This window comes from Aquila chrysaetos, chromosome 24 (genome assembly GCF_900496995.4).
Source record: "Aquila chrysaetos chrysaetos chromosome 24, bAquChr1.4, whole genome shotgun sequence".
NCBI lineage: Eukaryota > Metazoa > Chordata > Aves > Accipitriformes > Accipitridae > Aquila > Aquila chrysaetos.
This window is the reverse complement of record NC_044027.1, coordinates 15408525-15432151: the sequence shown is the minus strand read 5'-3', so window position 1 is coordinate 15432151 and position 23627 is coordinate 15408525. Positions and strand designations below refer to the sequence as shown.

Sequence of the window (23627 nt, the reverse complement as noted above, 5' to 3'; positions counted from 1 at the left end):
GGATTTAAAAAAGAATGGGATGGGGATAGCCTTTCTTCCCATCATGGATCGGTATTTGTTGCTTAAATATTCTTGTAAACTGGAAAGTGTTTGGGGGGCATAAATGCTCTAAAAAAATAGAACAAAGTGTTCTAATTAAATTGTAAGCTAGAGCAAAGGCACAATGTCTAGCTTTCCTATTAATTAAAAAGCCTGCAACCCATTTCCACAAGGGGAAAACCAATGAGTAAAGGAATTGGAGGCTGCTCTTTTGGTTTATTGATGCTGTTTTGGCCAAGTCAAGAATTCAGCTATCCTAAAATGATCAAACATTGTTTGGAGAAAAAGAGAATTTCCAAACCGGCCTCATTATCTGAGAGAAGCTTAAAAATATCAATTATGGTAGTGTAATTGCTCTCTTGCCTACTTAAGTCTGCAGAGATGAAACTGTGGGAGTGTCCTGCTTGCTTGCTTGCTCATTGCTCTTTTCAAAAGAACAACTGAAGTTTTATCATAGTAGACAAATCCCTTGTTAGCTGCAAGGGAGAAATAGTTTAATGATGAGGGGCAAAGTACTGTGCATCTTAAAAGGAGGCAAATGTGCATGCATTCTCAGTATTACAGTGAACTCAAATTCTGTGATGGGTAAGTATCTGTCAGTCACTTCTGTAAAACTCCATTTCTTGGAGGAATGGAAATAAACTCTTTTTTTATATTACATATATCTGAGAAAATGCTTTTTTTTTATGTGTGTGGTCAGTAAGTATTTCCATGAGAATGGAAGAAACATCACAACAGAGTAATGTGGTTACAAAGAAAAGTCACTTTTCTGCTTTCACTTTTCAAAGAAAACCTAAAGCTTAAAAAGCTTTAAATAATGGTAATATGTAAATTTAATGTGCAACTGTGAGTTGACATGGTCAGTTGTAAATGCTCCAAGTGATTGATTGTTTGTTTGTTTGTTTTCCCCCTTGATTCTTACCCTCTTCCTACCCAACCAGTTTTTGCAACGTTAAATGGCGTTGTCAGTAAGTGGAGTGTAATGACTTGTTTGGTCAGCAGTCAGCACATGCGAAATCTCCAGCCCATGAATTATGTAAGCTAAAGACCTTTAGACCCAGCATGATTCTAATGATGGAGCTTTAATTTTAAAAGTTTTAAATTAGCTCTGCGTATGTGTTTGTAGTTTCATAACATACACTATAAAGTAATCCTATAGGCCAAAATATGATCGGTCACAATACAGTCAGTACATTTCTATTTAACGAAGGGACCTTACTGCATTGTTCTGGTTTAAGCCCTTTGGCTGTAGTTTGGCTGTAGCAGAAGGTCTCTGTCTGCTCCAAACCTTAAAGATCATCTGCAGAAGACAGTGTGATCTTTCAGGGGCATGGAGGGATTCTTTTTTGTTTGTTTGATTGTTTTAGGAGGTGCGTTGCCTTGTTTCTCGTAAGAAGAGAGTCACTGGTATAGAATAAATAAAAAGATATTATGTGATTAACTTTTTAAAAAAATTAATGCTCTCGGAAATAAATCCAGTCTGCATTTCTCTAATACACCTTCTCTGTTTAAATAGTTCATGTGAAAGCCAAAGACATCTTACGTGAATGAAGAAATTGCCCTCTTTACAATTACAGCTGTGAGAAAACTGACTCCAAAGTGCTATCTCTGTTATGATGTATTTCACTTTGTGAGGAAGTTGGAGAGCCGTTAATATATGAATGTAGTTTTCATATACTCAGGAACACTGTGAAAATGTGAATTATGGCACCTGTGAAACATCACTGATTAACTTTTCTTCTAGAAAATACAGTCCATCTTGCTATTACTATAGAAAAATAATGAATCTCAAAAATAATGAAATTTAAAAATACTCCAGCTTCTGTTTTTATTTACCTTCAGGTAAAGCTTTTGTATGCATCGAAGTGTTAATTTTCAGTACTTTTCCTACATCCTTGACAACTAGAGTCTCTTTTGATTTTTAAAATGTGGAATTCGCACATCTACTTGGAACCACAGTTTTAAGAAAAATATCAGCTATCATGAGACTCATCATAAAACTGTACAGGTTGGCACTGGTGTATATTCTAGCTGCTAAGTGTTATAAATTGATTTTTTTTGTTGTTGTTTTTTATTTCTTAGTTTTCTGGAATGGATTTTGTGTTTCATCTGCATGTATTGGGGAACAAAGATCAATCTTGTTGAAATTTTACAGAGGAATATTTCATTAGGAAGTAAAGAGCTTAGCTTCACATAAACCAGTTGGAATTCCCCAAAGCTGAAAGACGTGGATGCTTGCTGTAATAAAGCCTCTGAATGATAGGGAATTCCTAAGCGGCTGATAAAGAAATGATTTGCAATACTACCTAGTGCTGCACAAATACTCAAGTTCAGTGAGTATTTAACATGTTTTATGGATAAAGCTATTGCTGTTTACCAGTCTGCTGGTTTAAATGAGCACAGTTTTTGAAAGCAGGTGGAAGGTCATTGGGAATACACTTAGAGAAGGCAGTTGTGACCATCCACAAGTGCCCAGCTTTTGGCTGCGTTGGGTTGCAGGGTCTCTTAGACCTGCATGGAGCACCCCTCTCTAGACACTAACTGAAACACACAACAGCTCTGCCGACTCAAACCAAAGGATCATGTCGCCCCATATCTCATCTCCAGCAGTAGCTGTAAGCATACGCCTGTATACAATGTTCTCCACAATGTTCTTCCAGCTATCAGCAGTCTCTGGCTCAGGAATTTCTTGAGCTAAATATGGTTTCTGTGTGTTTGTTAACCCTCAAAGGGTTTGTGTCCCATGAACTCATCTCAGCTTCCATGCATGAACCTTTTAGCACTCCTAATACCCTCTGACAGTATGTTTCATGTGTGTTCCCTAAGGTGAAGAGATGATGTTTGGAAACAGCGTTCTGTTGTTAGTAAGCAAAAATTTTGAGGCGATTGGTATGTTTTTAGCTGAGATTTGCTGTCATGGCCGATGCTGGCAGACAAAGGTATTTATTTTGCAAAAGGAGAAAGGAACTGAATGGCATGTTTATTATCTATCAGGACTGCTGAATCTCCCTGCTATACTTTTGATGCTAGTGGTACTGCTTTGGCACTATTTTCAGTCTTGTTTCTGCTCCTCAGAACAAAGGATTAAGAAACAATTTCCCAGTCTCTTCAGTTAACACCCCTGTGCCCCCAAAAAGGAATGCATTCTGTGCAATACAGTATGTGATAGTTTAATAATGTATAAATCAAGTTGGACAGAAGCTGCCTGTCAGTTTTATTAACTTTGACCTTTTCTCCCATTATAAGGATAGTTTTGTAAATATTTAATGGCCCTTATAGATTTTGACAGTTGGACCTGCATTCCTAGGAGCAAAGGTAGATTATAAAGAAATACTTATAATTAATAAAAATAGCTTACTCACTGGGAGTCAGCCTTCAAGGACAGAATTGGTTTTTAGAATATATTTATTTTTAATTCCTTTTTTTTTATGCCTGACCACTGTCAGATTAACCAGGAGGTTATGAAATGTTTTTAAAAGGTTGCATTTAAAATTCATCTATGATTAGCACCTGTGATTACCTCCATTTCTGAGCAAGTGTCCAAATGATGGTATTTACTTGAAATGCCTGTCAGTGTCATTCTGCGCAGTGAACGTAAGTGAATGGTGTCAACAGCGCATAATTGCTTGAAGGAGGGCTGCTCTTAGTAAGATGCAAGAAGAACAGGGACGAGTGTGTTCCTGGAGTCAGAGGGGTCTTCTGCCAGAGCAGTCTTTCCCTTTAATTCCCTGCATATTGCACTCGCTGCAAATTCTGGTAGTGAAGATTGAAAACTAAGCCCCTGACACTTTGAAACATTGCCTTTCAAACATGTACTGTCCATTGCTCTCATTGATTTCTTTTTTTCTTTTTTTTTTTTTTTTTCCCATTTCAGAAATCTGTCGGAGAAAAACAAATTTGAGCAAAATTCATTGGTCTAAGCAGAGTGCTCTGGGCATTACAATCCCCCTGCCTTCCCTGGCGGAGCATGGTTCTCTTTCCATTAGGAATGCGATGTGTCTTCATGTTATGCCACGGCCGAGATGATGTGGCAAAGCAGCCAAGTAAATCAGGAGCCTGTTAAAAAGCCTTATGGATGCTCTGAGCATTGACATTTGAGTCAAATTGGCTCACAGGATAGCTTCACTCATTTTAATAGTCGTTTTCAAGTAGATCACTTTAGCGAGCTTTGCTTCCCTCATTTTCAGCCAGTACCCTGCAGAATAGGTTTGCCTAAGACCACTTTATTTTCCGTAACCTTTTCTTAGATGCAGACCATGGGGTTAGAGTTGTTAACGTGTTAAACACTTCGCCTTTTTCAGAACAAATCTTTAGACAATTTAATGAACACATTGGTGTGGGGACTAGAATGATGAAGGAAATTGCTTTTGTCTGACACCGAATCTTTCTCCCGCCCCTTCTCCTCAGAAATGGAGGACTAAGAATGGAGATTGAAAGTGTTTAGAGGTGAGCTTGTAACTTGTTGCACTTGAAGCTGGTTTCAGGACAGACACAGCACTGTAGCTGTTCTTAAATCTGTGAGCAGTGGGAATGCACTAAAAATCTTGCAGATTCATGTTGTGTCCTTCATAAATTTGTCTTTCATCGGCAGGTAAAATAAAAGGTTAGAGGAGAAAGCTACTGAATGTGAATCTTTCTGCAATGCTATGGAGATGTGCTAACAGGTATTTTAAAGGCTAGATTTTTCTTTACAGTGGTAGAAACTTCTTTGGGAATGTTTTGTGGTTTTAAGTTTAAGAAAAAAAGATGTGTTATTTCTAAAAAGCTGGTTTATATAGTGAAAGGGTTGCATCTTTCTTCCTCTTACCTTCTTCCAAAAAGTAAGAATGCTTGATCCCTTGAGAGGAGAAACAGTCTTAACATTTAAAAGCAAGCCCAAGTTTCAGGAGAGGTAGGACTTGAGAGGAAGTCTTTGATTCATCATCTTACTTGCCCTATAGCATAATTTCCTTGTAATACCTATTTCACAGCAGACTTTTTTAATATGCTTTTGTTCATATCGTCTTCCATCCAAGCAATATATATGTGAAATACCATACATTAACTTGCTGACTGGCTGTAATTTGAATCAGGTGGTACAGATAGTAGAGGTCTGACATAGAGTACTGCAGTGGTGTGTATTTTAATATATATGGTTTTTATTATCCAGTTACAGTACCATGCCGGGCTAGCATCTGGCCTTTTGAATCAGCAGTCTTTGAAACGTTCAGCCAACCAGATGGGAGTATCTGCAAAACGCCGACCAAAAGCCCAGCCGACAACTCTTGTCTTACCTCCTCAGTAAGTAATGGAATATGTTGAAGAGTTTGCAGGGAGGGTGGGAGGGGTGGGGGTGGATTATTTTTTTAAACTTTTTATTTAATTATTTATTCTTTTAAGTCATCATAATAGCAGCTTTGTGCTTGCATTTTTGTTTCATACAAGTTGAATTATTCTTGTTGGATGGGTGGGGTACCCTATGGAAACAATATTTTGTTTCTTCTGCTTATGGAAGCACTGTGACAACAGAAAAGTTGCAAGCATTCTTCTTTGTAGCAGGTCATAAAAGTTTTTGCAACACGAGATTGTCATTGAAGAATGATGTTCCCCTGATTAGTATGACTTGGAGCTTCAAGTAGGACTTTTCTGAAGGTCCTAAAAGGCTGAAGCCAAAAAGTCTTTGGTGTGAGTACTTTCTCGACAAATGTCTGTTCTGAGTCCATCTGTTCACCATATGTTAATTTTGCATTGGATCTAAACCTCTTTTACAGGTGACAAGCAATTACGAGGACACTTAGAAACTGTTTGAGGACATAGAGTATCAACACTAGGCAGTCTGTGTACTGATGCCAAAAACACAGAGATGTCCACAACTAAGCTTATAAATTAATAAACTGCTTAAAATATTTAGTTACATATAAGAAAATTATCATTATGTAGAAAATGAAGTGCTAAGCAATTATTCATTGTACTGAGCATCCTTGTAGTTTGTGGAACCTGCCTGCTTTTTTTCACAGAGCAAGAGTCACTGATGTATAAACACTATGCTACTAAAAGCTTCATAGTTGTAATGATAAAAGTCCTTGTTGTCACCAGAGTCCACAGGCCTAAGTTGATGAAAGAATCTAAGGAAGTTTAGAGTTTTTTTCCTTATATGAAATGAGAAAAAAATCAGAGTCAACAGAGCTTTCCCCTTGTATATTAACTTTAAAAGGCTGCTAATTCAAGAATCCATAAATGTTCTATTGTTTTACTGATAAGTCAGATGACAAAGAATGGTTAGAAGGGCAGCTCTAGCAGAACTACAGGTTTGAAAACCGGATGTTCTTTCTCTTATACCTGTGAAAGATCAGGGGTATGTTGTGACAAACTGGCTAAATAGTTTTCTTCCTTTGTTGGGATATCAGGTTATCCAGAGCTTAAAATGGACTTCTCCAAGACGTCTATAAACTAGAGTACTGTGATACCAGTTGTCACAGTTTTTATTCAGAGGTCTTAAAATATTTTGGTGTTCTGTTTTGGTTTTTTTCAATCATGGCTTCTCCAGTTACTAGAAATACGTATAGTGAGACAGAAAGAGCTAGCTTCTATTTTTGCATAGAAAAGTCTGTACTTGAACCAGTTGCAACTGTATAAACTGTGAAATATGAGGTATATAATATACACATTTAAAGGTATTATATGTCTTTTTATCTGCAGGTCATTTTTCCTTCAATGGTGCATTTATGTAGAATTTGCAGATAGAATGAAATTTTAGTGTGGTAACTAAACTTTAGCTAGTAGTTGAATTATGTTTCAGTATCTTATTACCACTTCCAGCATTATTCACAGGGAAAATAATATGTTTATGCTGAGCTGGCCCTTTATCTGTCACTGGTTTCCTCCTCTCTGGCTTTGCTTTGACCTTTCCTTATTTGTCCTTATCTGCTATCTTGGTGTGTCTTAAGAAGAGAATAATAGTTATATTAAGTCAAATCAAATACCTGTTGAGCCCAATATCATGTCTCCAACACAGGGCAGAAGCAGATTATGAAAAGACTTATAAAAACAGGCTTATGAGAAGAAAAAAAGTATGGCAAATGGATTTCAATATCTTGATTTTTTGCTGTAGTTTCAAGCAAATAATGATGAATCATGCTGTGATTTTTTTTTTTCTTTATTTCTCTTCATTCTCTCTAAAATGCAAAAGAAGAAAACATCTAGGTACAAAACTACATATCTCCTTGAAAGGGCATACTGCATACTAATTTTCCCATGGCAATTCAGGGTTTTTTTTTTTGGTTTTTTTTTTTTAGCTTTATTGATTAGTCAAGAAAGGGGTAACTATTTCTTTGTCCTTTTTTGCTTTGATGTGTGCTATTAAAATTAAGCTCAGTGACAAGTCTTTGGGCTGAGTAACAATGTGCTATGAGTCAAGTATATATTAAATGTTGTTCAGAGCAACTATATTATCTAGAGCTTTTCTTAAATATAAGTAGTTAAAAACACCTATGTGCCAAAATGTCATTTTAGGATAGCAGATTGGAGCAAATAGCAACACTGCAGTAATCCTTTTCAGCCAGCAGTGGAATGCAGGAAACACTGCTGCTCAGGATGTAACATAGGTGATGATTTGGACAAAGAATTTTCTAAAAACTGTTTTATTTTTATGCAGATTTTTGCATATGGATAGTTTGATACTAAACATGTTCTCATTTGAGTTAAAGGTAGCATTAGAGACTATGTTACTGATCTATTTATTTGTTTATGTTCCTGTTCCTTGAAGAAACTGCATGGGTAACTTTTGCTATTGCACATTACATTCTTAATGGCAATGATGCAAGCTGAGCAATTACCTTGCTAATCCATATATTTGATCTATACTGGTATGGTGAGACTTGAGTTTTGTTCCACAGACTGAATATGCCCAAATGGTGTCTCTTCACATGAGGGTTGATACAAAACTTGATTCTTGTGCTGTATCAACTCATTGTTCACTTGAGCCCTTAGTCTCTCTCCCTGCTCTGCTGTTTCTTCTCCCTTCCAACAAACAAACAAAAAACCAAAACCAACCAACCAACCAAAAAAAACCAGAACAAAAGCCCCAAAGCTTCTCAGCCTGTCTTGGAGGCTCAGCCATCTCTTCCTATTCCATGATCACAGAAGGAGCTGGACAAAGGATTTCGCTAATGGCAAAGCTGATTCTTGGTCGGCACACTCATTTGTCCCTTGCCAGCCTTAGGCCATCATTTGATGTCCTCTGGTTTGGAGGCGAAGAAGTCTAGTTTTTTCACTAGTAGGTATCTGAAACGGCAGCATCAATGTTGAATCAAAAAGGTATTTTTAAAAATAGAAGGTCTCTGTCCTATGCAACCACTACTAGGAAAATTTTCATTTTCTCACTGTTTTCATTATCTGAGGGCTTCTAAGGGTGCTGAACAGTTTTGAAGAGAGGCCTTTTGGTGTTCAGTTTTGCTTTTCAGTATAGGTTTTCACTGGGTCTGAAAGTGCAGAAAGGAATACTAGATTGATATGCGTCTCGTTTCTAGCCAAATGTAACTGTTTGAGAAAATGACTAACTGCTGGCTTCTTTCTCTCCCTGCTTTGTCCCTCCTTCTGTCTTCTATTAACAAGACATCTCCCTGTACTTGCTAATAGATGCGTTCCCTCACATGCTTCTCATCTGGCTGCTGGTTCCTTCCTTCTGTTAAGAATCTTAAAGCAGTGTTTGCTGAAGTGCTGAAAGCTGTCAGCTCCTTCCAAGTGACTAGGAAAGCATATACATGCAACCGTTCTGAAAACTAGGGTGGCTTCTTCTGTTTGAAATAAATAAATAAATATGGTAAGAAATTATGGCTCTTAGTTTTTTCTTTCCTTTTGAAATGTAGTAATTGATGCAGTTAATTAATCTTGTATTATTTTGCTTGGCACCACATCTCAAAAGCAAATTCCCAGTTATGAAGTTGTCTCCATGACCCTGTGGGAGCAGAACGCTGCACCCCAAAGTCTGGGGTGGCTGAGAGCAGTGACCCCATGGAGGTAGTCCCTGCCAGTGGACCACCCTGCTGAGAGCCCAGCAGACTCTGGTATGTCATTGTCTAGCTGGAAAATGACAGCAGTGAGTCACAGTGAGATGAGGAGGAAGAAAGAAAAGAGGAAACAGGATGTTGACTATATTCTTGCGGTTGTGTTCATTGGCACACACAAGAGGGTCAGTTAGTTTTAATGGGAATTTTTAGGGTTGTCAGCTGAAAACCTCGTGACTTTGATAGCTCTGTTGTGTGGGGCTTTCTCAGTGCTCCCAGATTAATCATCTGTCTCCTCTGTCTGGAAGGAAATTGCCAGAACAAGAACTTGCTCACCACAAAAGGTACTGAGACTCTTGCCCTTTATGGTGCCTTTTAGGCTCATTTGTTGTGACACTTGCGGTTTTGGGGAAATAAGCACACTATACACAATAAACAAGTGGAAGTCTGGTCCTTGTTTGACAACTTCAGGCTCAATGGACAGAGAGGCTTGAGTAAAACAGAGTCTAATTTTTTTGTTCTAGGGCTCTTCAGCTTGTCTTGTAAATCTCTTGTGGTCTGATGTATGCCCTAACCTGACAGTGAAAACATTGTAATAGATTGAGTAAAAATCTCTGTGAATTTGTACCCTATTGCTAGGAGCAGACCAGCAAAATTACTTTTCCTTTACTAAAAAAAAAAAAAAAAAAAAGACATTGGTCTAGATAGATGAGCAACAAAAAGCTGTGAAGATAACTTTTCTTTTAGGAGATAATAAGGACTTGAGGATAGAGTGCTGGGCAGAGGCTCAGGAGGGCCAGGTTGTTTCTGCCACTTGTTCTGGGTGAGGTGGAGGAGGTGTCTATTCTGCTCTCTACTCCTCAGAATCCATCTGGATTCTTCTTCTAGAGAAGATGGGTATATTCAAAAGAAGTCCATACTTGCTCCATCCTTTGGAACTACATTAGCAAAAGATGCTCTTTAGTGAGGGGTCTCCTTAAAAAAGTTAATTTACTGGCTCAGCAGGTATCTGTTCATCTGGATTTGGAAAATAAATTTACAGTTATCCCAAACTCTGTGTTTATTGCAGCTTGATTTAGTACCAGCGTAGTCAAAGTGTAGTTCTTTCATAAATAACATTAATGCCTTATCAGTTTTATGGTTCTGTCATATAAGTAGTACTGTAACATTCTATTGTATTTGTTCAATAGCTTTCTTCAGGACGCACAAATTGAGTCTTGAGGAAGGAATTTCATTTAAAATAGTCAGTGATGTAGTATTCAAAAAATAAAAAGTTGCTATTTTTAATGGTTAACTGGAAGGTATGTGTGTATATATATAAACCATGCACCCAGTCATCAGATGTGCCAGAATAAATTATTTGGAACTTAACTTGTGTAATTTATCATTTTTACATTAAGAAAAATCCTGATGAGCCCTTTGCCAAGAGTTTTTGGAGGAAAGGGTTTTTTCAGCATTTTGTTTTATAAACAGCATCTAATTGTTTCCTAGGTTCAGGGATTTTAATTATGAAAGAAAGAAGCAGATTATTCTAAAGATAATGGCAAAGCATGCTTAAGCCAATAAATGTTCATAGGTTTTGTATTTTTTTAAGGCCGTATGTTTAAATTATGCTTATCTAGTCTGACCTCACTGTGTTACAGAGGTCTGAAATCCCAGCCAGGGATTCATACTTTGAAACCAAGAATCTGATGTACCAGCTAAGTGTGACACCTGGTATATAGGCGGTGGGGAATGTGGTTATTTAACACGCAAGTGTTGTTATTGCAGTAATCCCATTCAGTATTATGAGCTGTACTCTTAACATTTGGGCCTCTTCGAAGAAAAGCATTCAAGAGTAGAAGAGCAAAGTGGGTGGCTATATTTTCCGTTTTGAGAAAAGTCATCAGAAGTTCTTTGTGCAGTTCTAAAATTCTTTCCCCCTACTGGCAGAGCTGTATTAAGTATCAATATTCATTAAATACCACAGAGATGATAATGTAATAAAGCAATAATCCTCAGGCCCACATCTATACTTCTCTCCAGAAGAGTTGAGGTTGAGAATATAATTAAAGATTAAAACTCTGTTTGCATTCTGGAACATGGAGATATCTTTTTGTACATGATGGGGAATTGTATTAATAAGGAAGAGATCAGTTTCCAATAACTTTCAATACTAGGAGCTCATTTAATATCCCTGTTCATGTTTAAGTTTCTCACGGTATTCCTTTTAGCTTGACTTTAGCAAGACAGTGCAACAGGAACTGTAAAAGAACATGTTGCTGAAATACGTGACCCTTTTGCTCCACAAATTAATCCCTTATTGGTTCTTTATATTGTAAGACAATAATATTTACATGAATAGGTTTAATTACTTTGCAGACGTGTACCGTGTAGATTGAACATTAATTTTAGTATTTGGTATCTCGTGCACAGTTTGGATCACATTGTTGCACTGTTTTCTTTCAATTTTTAGTAAACTGATGAACACCTGCTCTGCAGATGTTTTCTGAAGCTGTTTTAGTATAAGTTGCAATGTATTACCATACAGTGAGATTGCATTTATCCTTTACTGATAATACTAATTTTTCATGTTTGGAGTTTATGTGCACATCTTGCAGGATCTTTTGATACTCAAGTGTCTAATATTTCACTTGGGTCAACTAGTGTGCTGGTTTTGACTGGGATAGAGTTATTGTTTTTTCCATATTAGCTTGTATGGGACTATGTTTTGGATTTGTGCTGAAAACTGTTGATAATACAGGGATGTTTTCGTTATCACTGAGCAGTGCTCACACAGTCAAGGCCTTTTCTGCTTCTCACCCCACCCCACCAGTGAGCAGGCTGGGGGGGGGCACAAGAAGTTGGGAGGGGACACAGCTGGGACAGCCGACCCCAACTGACCCAAGGGATATTCCACACCATATGATGTCATGCTCAGTATATAAAGCTGGGGGAAGAAGGAAAGGGGGGGATGTTCAGAGTTACGGTGTTTGTCTTCCGAAGTCACCATTACATGTGATGCAGCCCTGCTTTCCTGGAGATGGCTGAACACCTGCCTGCCGATGGGAAGTAGTGAATGGATTCCTTGTTTTGCTTTGCTTGTGTGCACAGCTTTTGCTTTACCTATTAATCTGTCTTTATCTCAACCCACAAGTTTTCCTCACTTTCACTCTTCTGATTCTTTCCCCTATCGCATTGTGGGGCGAGTGAGTAAACGGCTGTGTGGTGCTTAGTTGCCAGCTGGGGTTAAACCGTGACAACTAAGTAGAAAGCCACTTTAAAACCTTCTATATTGTATCATCAGCTTGTTAAATAACTCTTACTTTCCCCTTAAAGAATCTTAGCCAATTGGTTCTTTGCTCTTCTATTTTTTTTTCCTGCCCATGTGTTTGGTGGTGTTGTATGTGATCAGTCTCTGTTAACTACTTCTTTGTCTTGCTTTTTAAGAAGCTCCATAATTTTGCACAGAAGGTCCAAAATACTGGCTTTCCCCCCTCAAATATTGGTATTTTAACTACCAAAGCTAATCTAGCTAGGTAGAGTACTAGTTCTTCATCTCTCGTAAAAAGGATAGTGCTCATTAAACAGGTGGTTTTGTGGGCATTTGTCCAATCCCTAGAGGAAAATCTGTTTGAATTATAAAGTCCATGCTCTGCATTTCAGGAGTTAGTATTCCATTCTTTTCTAAATGAAGTGGTGGTGGAGGGGTTTGATGCAACGATGAAGTTGGATGGTATGCATACCTCTAGAATTTTTCAAAGGAATACAAATAGTGTATATGTAGTATTTAGGTTTTTTAAAGGAAAACTACAGAATAATATGAACCTATTCAAACTGCCGCCTACAACGCTGCTTCAGAGAATAGCAACATCCTCAAGTGAATTTTTCAAACCATGTAGAATATAATAGAGAATAATGAGCAAACAGGAAACCACTATTTTGACAGCTTTGTTACAGGAAGATAAGTGCTGAGAAATTCAGATCATAATGAATTTCAGCAGCTATCAAAAATATGATAGTTTCAAGTTATTTTAAGATACAGCCATGTTTTGGATTTTTCTTCAGGTTTCCCTTCTGCCTACTGAGCAGAGATGACAACAGTTGCTTTTAGACTAGTTGTTTTACAGAAATGAGACTGGACCCTGTTAGAGAAAGAGTACACCTTTCATTCTAGTTATAGTGACACCCTTGGGTACTTCTAGGTTCCTTAAATACAGTAAGTATTAAAGTTGTATCCTAGGGCATGGGAGGAAGAGTCATAATTATATAGTCCTAACTTCTTCATTTTCTTCTCAACACTGTTTCCCTACCACTGAAAGCTAAGAAATCTGGTTGTCTGGATTACTATGAAGTACGTTGCCACCACAGTATTAGAAATTCTGATTTAGGTTACCCGTAAACTCAATAGCAACATTTAAGAGGTGGCTTGGAGCTGATCTGGTTCTTTTCAGATTCAGTAGCTGGGACACTCAGATCCCAAAGCTGGGGAAGCATCTGCCATGATTGAACCCAGAGTGTGTTACAAATTATGAGGGAAAATTCCTAGGTGATAACACATCATTAAACTTTCTTGAACTGAGTTTTATTAAGAGAACAGCTGTGCATGTGGGTGTCATGTTGTTCTTTCTCGTTTTCAAATGTAACACAAGCGAATTAACTAGTCCTTGTCATTTGGATGAAAGATGATTCTAAGCTTTTAAAGAGAAATTTTTTTTTCCCTAATGGCCCATGTCAACAGCAGTGATGAGTGGTTTGTAGAGCTCGGTGGCCGGCTGTTCTCAGGCATAGAGCAGTGATGGGCCTGCTGTTGCTTTATCCTGTTTCTTTCTGTGTGTTTTGTTTAAATACTGAGGGGAAAAAGCAGTCTGCTATTAAATGTAATAGCAGTCTATCTCTTTAGTTACGTGGTATTCACTGTTTAGCACTCAATATAATTTAACTCGAAAGAAAAAAATCCAAAGTACTGTTTTGATTCATAAGGGGCTTTATTAGACGACTCCAACGAGATCAAATCCAATAACTTACCAGGTATACAACACTGATTAGTCATCTTACTATTTGTAGCCAAAGATACTTTACCAAGCTCTGTTCCGAAAAAGAGAGAAGGGGGTAATCCAGTTGAACTTTTGATTTCAGTGTAAGAGGTAAATTTTAAAACAAAGTGCTGTTAATTTGTTTTATGCCTCTGCTTTGTTTTCACTGCTGTTCAGTTGGGTTATCTATCATGTTAACTTTGGAACCATACATGTGGTTTGTAACCTGGTTAGATACCAAAGATACAGAAGGCAGGCAGATGATAATTTTTCTTTTTTTTTTCCCCGCTTCTTTCTTTCCCTTTAGTTTAGTCTGTGGGGCTCTTGAGGTCAGTTGATTGTCCTTTTCTGTGCTTTATTAAGGATATATGTTGTTTCTTTAGTTAGCGACAATTTTGAATAGTGGGCCAACACAGATTTAATGAGAATCTGAAATCTGAGGGAAAAAATGTGATCTGCTTTTAAAGTTTGTAGATGGTAAAAATGTACCATAGCACTCAGTCCTACAACAGATAGCTGCTGGGACCCATAGCCCACTTCTGCATCTCTGACTTCTAAATTTTTGTATGGCATATTGTAATACAATATAAATCCAATTGTCTTTTACACTGTAAACTTGATCACTCCAACAGTATTAAACCAGCATTTGGGCTATAGGAGAAACCCTCTTACAGTGTTAATATTATTTGGATTTTCACGTTTATGTCCAATCAGTAGAAGTGTTGGAGCCCCAGATAGAGCTGTATGACTTGCAGTTGAGCAGGATCCGAACTAGACCATTACACTGATAAGAGGGAGCAGTTCCGTAATAAACTGCCGTGGTTTTTGGCAGATTTGGACCCAGTATGTGTGATGTGAGGAGGCACTTCCCTGCTTTGTGCTCTGCGCCTTCCTGCAGTAGTCTGTAGTAGGTGGGTCATAGAGTAACTTCTGTGGAAGCTCGCTAAGTGTTGCCAAAGGTCTAGTAGTCATCTAGGTAGACTCCACATTGCCACTACTTGGGTACATCATGTCTTTGTGTGGAAGTTTTTTTGGTTTTTTTGTAACAACTGCCATTCTTGAGTCTGGTGATGCTTGGTAAGTCAGTACTCAGTCAACACCTTTGCTGTTCTATGCATCTTTAGAAATATGATTATTTAAAAAAATTTTAATCTTGATCTAATCTCCTAATGTGTTGATGTATCTGACAGCAGAGGGTTCTGTAATAATCTTTTTTGTTTTATTATGCCAGATCAATGCTTTTTTTTTTTTGCTATATTTATATGTTGAATTTAATTTCATTCCTTTAAGTGCTATACAGCTGCATATTTTCTTACAAAGTAATTACAAAAAACCAGCAGGCATTGATCAACACAGATTGTCCAAAGGAAAGATTTTGACTAAACCCAAATGTTCCTTATGATATTCATTAACAGGATAATAATTTCTATCCATACAAGTATAAGAGACAAGGATCTTGGATGCTGTGTTATCCCAATTAAATTACTGAAATGTGCATTAGTTGTGTTGTAAAAATTTACAGTGTATTTTAACATAGAAGTAAAATCTGTTTTATTTATTCAATTTTCAACAAATATTCTAACCAACCACTATGGAAAGAGAGTGCGTGTAATTAAGATTTCTGATTTCTTTACAGTGTATAGAGCTTCACTTACTAGTGTGTTGTGAGCTGTTATGGACTGATAGCCTTCGCTCAAATGTCCTTGTAGTGAACACCTCCATGAACGTGTCTGTCTTGAAGACATTAGCCAGAAGAGGCTTGGGGCTGATTGCTGTTGATATTTTGGTGTCATATTCCCCAAACTAATCCTGCAAACAGGATTGCTCCGAGTGTGATGTGCAGCACTGTGTGACTGAGCACAGTGGTTTGAAATAATTCCCATCTACTTTGCTGAAGATCAGCTGGAACACTCCATGGTTGGGAAATGAAAAAGCTGCATCTTTTTGGAAACTTTATGCCGTGTACCGGCCTTGACGTGCAAGTTCATTTTCCGGCATATGCACAGATCCGGAGCAGCATGTAGCCCTTACTGAATGTTAGTGTTACTGGGGATTGCAGCTGTGTTGTAAAAGAGCAAATTTCTGACTCTTTGATGTATGTTTGCCTTAAAGGTAATGTTTGTGTGAGAACTGTGCCATTAAAAGGTGGCAATTAATTAAAAGTTGTTCCACAGTCCCAACCATTAGAAGATGCCCTTGCAGCATTTACAGCAGAACACTAATACTGCACTGTAGGGAATCCCTGTACTTTCAGTAAAAAAAGAAAATTAAGGATGAAGATTTTAATGTGTAATTAAAGACTGCAAATACTAGTTTAACTGCTTGTTTCTGTGTCAAAAAAAAAAAAAAAAAAAAGAAAAAAAGGAATACAAACTGCCAGTGGTTGGACTAATTAGACAGTGAAGAACAAGCTAGATAAGAGACGAAATTTGTATGAACTTAATAATGATATCAAAGCTTTTGCTAAAGCTGTGATTTTATCATATGATTGCTTTAACCACCACCACCCCCCTTTTTTTTTTTTTTGCTTTACTATTTGCGGGAGGGGGATTAGAGGCTGTTTTACTGCAGCAGACAATCTATCTGAAAAGAATAAATTAAAACTGCCGCTTGCCAAATTCAGGAATGCATTACAGCAAGTGTTTCCATCTGCATTGGTTGTATATTCCCTTGTCAAAGATGATGAGCAGAAAGAGCAGAGCCGTAATAAGGTGGAAGGGGAAGGTCTTTATATTTTGGTGGCTTAGCAAGAACAGCGTTATTGCATAATCATCTTGTATAATGTGATGCGATATGAACATATTGTGAATGTATTTATTAATGGCTTTATTTCTGTACCTCTACATGATTCCAAGTAACTGTTAGCTATTTGAGGAAAACTAAACAGCTATACTGTGAGGGGGGATAAAAGTACTTTCAAATGTGAAACCTGTACCGTTAAGGAGAAGGAAGCTCTAGGTGTATCACAGTAAAAAACTTTGACATGTAAGTCGTACCTGAAAATAAAGGCAGTTAAAGTCCCGTGTAGTTTTGACAGTAATTCTACAGAAGGGGAAAGTTTTTCAAAGTAATGAACTGCAGATGGGGATTTACCTGGGGACTAAAGGGGCTGTTCCCTTCCTTGAGGACCACAGTGGATGGTGGGCTGGCCATGCTGCAGTGCTGCCTCGAGCAGCGGTATTCAGCACCCATCAACCGACCAGACGTTTGAGTTTGAGAAAGACAGCTAAATGCCCTTCCTAACTAGGAAGGATACAGAGTAGGAGAATTGCTTTGCTCTGCTTTCTTTACTTGGTGTTAAAAATAACTGTTATTACTTTTTAATTTCACTTTAGGGCATTCTCTGGGTATTCATGTGTTCACGAGGTACCTTGTGGATGGGTTAAATGAAAAAAGCTTGGGTAGCAAATTCCAGCTGATGACTTCATAGAGTTTTCCTCTAAACATAATCTTCATTGATAATGATTTGAAGTATTTTGTTACAATTATTTTGCTAGTCCCATTTTCCCAACTGCCAGTGGAAAAAATAAATAAAATGTAGCCATTAGAAGTTTCACTGGGTGAAGTGACTTGGTTTTCATCCCTTTGTAGGTGCTGCTCTACTGTTATTTTCATTCCTGATGGTTTAATTTTGCAAGGCACTTCTTTGCTGTGTAGGTTTTACCTAATAAAGACTAACACTGTCTTTGTAATTTCAGTAATGTTACTCAGTAGTATGTGTATGTCATTTTGAAAACAAGTGTATTAATAGTGTAATGCACATTTCTAATTGGACATAGATACATTTGCCTCATTATTAGTATTTCCTGATTCTTACCTTTGCATGGGTAACAAAGGGCATAAAACGCTGTGGACAGGGAAGACCGTGTTAACACTGGCAGACTTAGTTTTGACTTTTTTCTGTGGCTGCATGCAGTCTCTTTATTGTCTGTGAGTTATGGCCAGGGGAATCTTGTAGTAAGTCCTCTAATTTTAGCAACCAAAAGCATCTCCATGCAGCAATTTTTGCATTGGAATTAAATTTTTCTGTTGTGTTGCTCAGGATTGTTCTTACAAATTCTATGTTGGGAAAGACAGTAAGAGTTTGGCACAGAGATCATGGTAAAGTAGTTAATTGCTTATTTAACCTTTGCTGAGTTTACCTGGACACCTTGAATGAAATGAAATAAAGATTACATTCTGTGTACGATCATTGTGTTCCATTGTTGCCTATAATACTTTGTGTCCCTCACAAAATATGATTGTGGAAGAGTGTTCGGCCTTTTCATTCTGTACCATGAATGTTTGAAAGCACTTAAAGATACAGAGATTCCTGAATAAGTTATTGCAGAGCAAATTACTGTTTTGTTGAGTTACTCTATGCCTCGGTTTCCCCACATGAACTATGTGAATTGTATCATCTGGGAACTGTGCAGGACTGCTGAGAGTGGCTCGAGTAATATTTGTGCAAAGCTGGGATAAGAGAATGTATTAACTATAAGGCAGATGCTTTCATCCAGGGGAAGAGTCTGGATTTTTGTCTTTTATTGTCAGTTGTTCAAGACCAGTTAATTTTTTACAAAATTCAAAGTCCAGAAGTGACACGTTGTGAAGAATGAATGACCATATAATTCCTACTTGCAAGACCTAATAGGAAGCTCTAACTATCCACTGTCAGCGTTCATTCTGATAAATGAATGGTGATGTATTATTCTGTATCCTTTGTGTTCTTGCCTTTAGGTGTTCATTTCAGTGATGGAAGACAAAGTGCAGACACATGAAATAATTACACAGCAAGCTTGGCTGGAGCCTGTCAGTCTGTGTCAAGCTCCCTAGACTTCTTGAATCTCTAAATTGTTGAGCTCTTTTGCTGATTGTTGCATTCAGTGTTTGGTGTTAAAATCAAATGTGCTCTAGAAGTGGCAAAAAATACCCCACTGTTTTGATGTATTTTAAGTCAGAATTTAATACCTGTGTCCAAAATAGCACTATAAAACTGAGTTCCCCTCAAGCCAAAACCCAGGCTTTTCTACTTTCCTATTTTACATGCAGAACGTTCTTTCATTTTGGCTTTTGCATTTTGACAGTTGCTCAGCAAGGATGATGCTTTTGCTCATGACAAATTTGTATGCGCCTTGTAGACAGGTCTTATAAAAGCCTTTTGTGAAGGACTGAATGACAAATCAAACTTGGAACTAAATTTGGGGCTAATCAGCTACATGGCATACTCATAGTTTGAAGAATCATAGTTGAATCTTAACAATACTTTAGCTTTACTATAAATAATACGTAAGTTTAAACATTTATTGCTTTTTAACTTTTTTTATGGTTCAATTTTAAATTTAAGTAAAGAGGGTATTAGGCTGATTAGCCACATGTCGCTGAGGTGTATTGTTAGCAAGTAACAGATAAATTTTAAAGTTTAGGAAATAATTCCTGGTTGATAATCATTGGTTTGGCATTTCAGTTGCTGAAGTGTGATCTGTCCACTGAGCATACTGAATAGACTCTGTAGTTGTAATTACTCCAGCTGTTCTACTCTGTGTTTATTCTTCAGGTACCACCTCTACTAACCCTCCGCCTGCTGCAGCGTTTTTGTATTTTCTAGTCAAGTAGACATTAAAGGAGAAGTCTGCTGTGGTAGTGGGTGCTCCAGGCTCTCAACTCTGAATCCTCTTTGATTTCTAGTTGGAGATTGAGTTGGAAGGGATCTCGGGAGGCCATCTAGTCCAGCCTCCCATTCAGAGATGGTCTCTTGTCACAACTAGATCAGATTAGCCGTGATGTTGCCTAGCTGAATCCTGAAAACCTCCGGGGATGGAAGACTACACCTGTAGCTATTATCAAATTCACCTGCTTCTAGAGATCCATGTAGTGCTGTTCTTGTTTAAACAGGTCTGCTGAAAACCCATATCTTGAAAATAACCCTGTTCTAAGGAGGGTTCGAGGGAGGGTGGCTGGTGGAGGGGAAAAAGCAGGTATTTTTCAAGAAGTGCATTATGTAGTAATGTAGATTATAGTAACCTGTTTAAAAAAACACAGCAAGAAGCAGATGAGTTAACTAAAAGGAGTGCTACAAGAAGGAGTGCTTGGGATTTAAAATAATATTTGTATGATTTTTTTTTTTAAATCTAAAATTTGGCTTAAAAGCAGTTTACATGTTGATGCTTCCATGATTCATTCTACTTTGAAAGTTGCTCTTCATTTAGACAAAAGGTTACTTCTTCAACAACGTGATTTTACAGCATAATAGATGATAAGCAAATCTAATCCTATCTAGTCTTAGATATTTCTAAGGAAGTGAAACGAATTTCTTGACAGAGCAATGGTGGCTCTTGTATGCCACTTGTGAAATGGGTTTGTTGACAGAAAATGCCAGGTAGAACTATTTTAACTGTGATTATGCTTTTAAAATGAAAATTTATTTTCAGTGCAAAGATAGCAACTTTAACACCACAGACAGAAAATCAATTATAATTTTTGCTAGTACAGCTAAAATATTATCTGCTGCTACTAATTTGTTTTTGTTGTTCCACAATTGCTGTCTTCCCTCTGTTTTTTATTAAGTTGTCAGTGGGGATAGGAATTCTGATACTGAAGCCTAAGTGTTGTAATATCCCCCTTTCTCTCCTGCTCTGTACTTTTGCATCTGTATGCAGTACCATGATTGAATCATCTGTTTCTAGGCTTGTATGTATTTAAGCCACTTAATTTTTGTTGTGTCTTAGGCATCATCCTCCACCAGCAAGCTCTTATGCAAGTGAACTACTGTTTGCTTTTGCTTTTAATTGCTTTGTTAAAGTGTCAGTATATGGTGGATCTTAAAGATCTGCATTTTGCAAATGTCTTTAATACCTTCTGCTGAAGGTTCTTCTCCACACATCTTAAAATGCTGGTGAAAACAAGTTACATAGAGTATCTGGTAGTTGGAGTGTCCTTAGTTTTCAGGTTGTTTCAAATATTTCCTCATGTGTTAACTTGTTCTGGTTGGTTGTTTCAGAGAATTTCAAAAAGAGCTTTTCTTTCTCACATAAGGTCTGTCCAAATAGTTGACTCCCTTTGCTTTCAAATCCTAAATAAGTAGTTCATTTCCATGTCCTGAGTGTGGATGATAGGCTATGTTGAGAAAAGTTCAGCTCTGATCTGCGCATAGAGCCTCTCCAGGTGTGTCAGTTAGCACTGATGCAGTGTGGCATGTGAGGATGGAAAGTGCTCCTTGACTGCCCTGTGATACTGGGAAATGTATGTACACACATGTATTTAAGCTAATGTTTTAGGGTTTGGGGTTTTTTTTAAGCCCTTGAAAAGAGTAAAGTGAGCCCTTTGGTTTTGCTCATATTTTCTGTCTTTTGCTGTTGCCGACTTCTCACTAGTTGCAGCTTACAAAGAAGTCTATTTTCAGTATAATGGGATGGGTTGCAGAAAGACAGTCAAAGCAGCGAACCTCTCAGTAGTGCAGCTGAGGATGTAACGATAACTACGTTTGATTTGTTTTCAGTCAAGCTTTCTTTTTCTGCTTTCCTGTCTTCATGCTTCCTTTTCAGAGATGTTGTGCAATGTTTGTCTCATTGTGTCTTTTGCCAAAGAGTTATACAATACAATCAATGGCTAGTATTTTTGTATCCCTTTTAAAAATACCTGTGAAGTGCTATCTAGAATGGGTCTGACATTAGATCAGTGCAAGTGTATTTTGTGTTTTGAATCTACAGAAAACTTGATGATTGCAATTAGGCAAAAAGTGAAGAATAATTAAATGATTAAACAAAAGTCAAATACAGAAGTGCGTGTCAATGCAGTGAGTAGTGAATGCAAAGTGAGCATGAATGGAGAGCTCCCTTGAAATGCGCAAATTCACTGATGTTTGGAAATACAACTGCAGGACAATCTTTTGAGGTGATAGATACCATTTGGTAATATTTTATCTGTTTCTGTGGGGCATCAGCTTCAACTGGTTGACTCTCAGGAGCTACGTGTTAGCTCATTAATCATATAATTTGCTGTCATGTTACTAGGTGAACCTCTATCCTGGTAGCAGCGTGAATTTGAGATAATGGTTTCCTAATCGAAATAGCTGTAATAGCCCTGGCCCTCATGGTTGACTTCAACTTTCCTCTGGTTGCTTTTAGAAAAATTTTTGATATAAGGTTACTCTTAATGAAAGTTCTGTGTGTTAACACAGATAGTTTGCAGCTGTATGTATTAATGTAGCTGAGTCCTGTTCCCTTCTTTATACAGTGTATTTTTAATTAAAACACTGTACTACAGTAATACATTGGTATATGTTGTACATGTGTTTGATAACAAACTATTCTGTAGCTTTTACTCTGTGATGAAGCAGAGATTTTGATTTTTTTAAATTGGGTATGGGTTTTTGTTTATGCTATCGTCAGACATTTTCCTAGGAAAATATAGAGAGCTCTGTTGGGTGGAATACTTCAGAAGATTTGCCTAGAGAGTTTTCAATCAAAAAATTACTGAACTCTTTTTCACAAGAAACCTTTAAGCTTGGACAGTGTAACTGTATAATGTAAACAGCTATCTCAAGAAAAGGAAAAATATAAACAGTAAGTTTAAACAAAAAACCCCAAAGTAACCTTGCCTTAAAATACACTATCATTTATCTCCATATTTAATTTTTTTTCTGTGTGCAGGGACTGTCTTTAGTCAGTGTAAAAATCTAATTAAATCTTCTCATGGTAGTGATTCATAGCTGACCCTCTCTTTATTGGAGCATCTTATTAGAATAATAAACCACTCCCTGCTGAGAGACACTGTCATTGACAGACAGGCGAGACACTTTGGCTGCTGATTAGAACAGGTTGATCAGGCTGGTATTGTCTTCAGAGTCTGTGAGAAATCTTTTATTGTCCCTTCTGTAGCAGAACTTTTGAGATGCCATTTGGCAGAGTCCAAGTTCTTGCTTGTGACCATGTACGGTCCCATCCGGTGGTGGATTATTTCATGCCACTCATTCACATTACAGCAGGCAGTCTGTCTTTCTTTTTTTTTCCTTTTTTTTTTTTTTTTTAAATTAAGGACTGTGAACACATAGAGACTTTTTTAAAATCTGTAAATCTGTACCTATTTATTATTAGAAATTATCTGACAATTTGTAATTTCTTTGGGTAACCAACTTAACGTTTCTTAAAGGAACTTGCTTTTTACAAGTTTTGAGCTCAATATTCATGAAGTGGATGCTCAGAATTAGGGAAACGTATCTAGGAAAACAGCTAGGCAGTGTTAATAATCATGTTTGTATTTTCCTAAGGAGATCTTCATTTCTTGTTTTCCACTTAAGCAGTTTTCTCTGTTAGTATACTTACATAAACAGAATTGTATTATTTTTTAATAGGCTGAACATTTCTCACTGGTAGCACTAGACACAGTAGTTCTAAAAGGGTTATTCTACTTTAGATATATATGTCATAAAAGCTGGTTTGTGTTTTATTTTTTAGGGAAGCTCTGCAGGTAATGTAAATTGATGCAGGTACAAGAATATACTTACAAACAGAACTGTATTTGCTTACCATAGTACTACTTTGGCTTTAGTCCAGGTTTCAGCCCGCCGAAGTACTTTAAACTCTGCTCTGCCTGTCCCACGCAGCGGAGA

At 37.4% G+C, this 23627-nt stretch overlaps 1 protein-coding gene across 2 annotated transcripts in view; it reads left to right on the top strand.

The window, feature by feature from the left end:
• Positions 1-23627, top strand: part of MED27 (mediator complex subunit 27) — a 96246-nt gene that overhangs the window by 32378 nt on the left and 40241 nt on the right. For both annotated transcript variants that reach the window (XM_030000334.2, XM_030000335.2), the window contains one exon: positions 5189-5319. In XM_030000334.2, coding sequence (XP_029856194.1) covers positions 5189-5319 — 131 coding nt within the window. The remainder of the gene's footprint in view (positions 1-5188; positions 5320-23627) is intronic.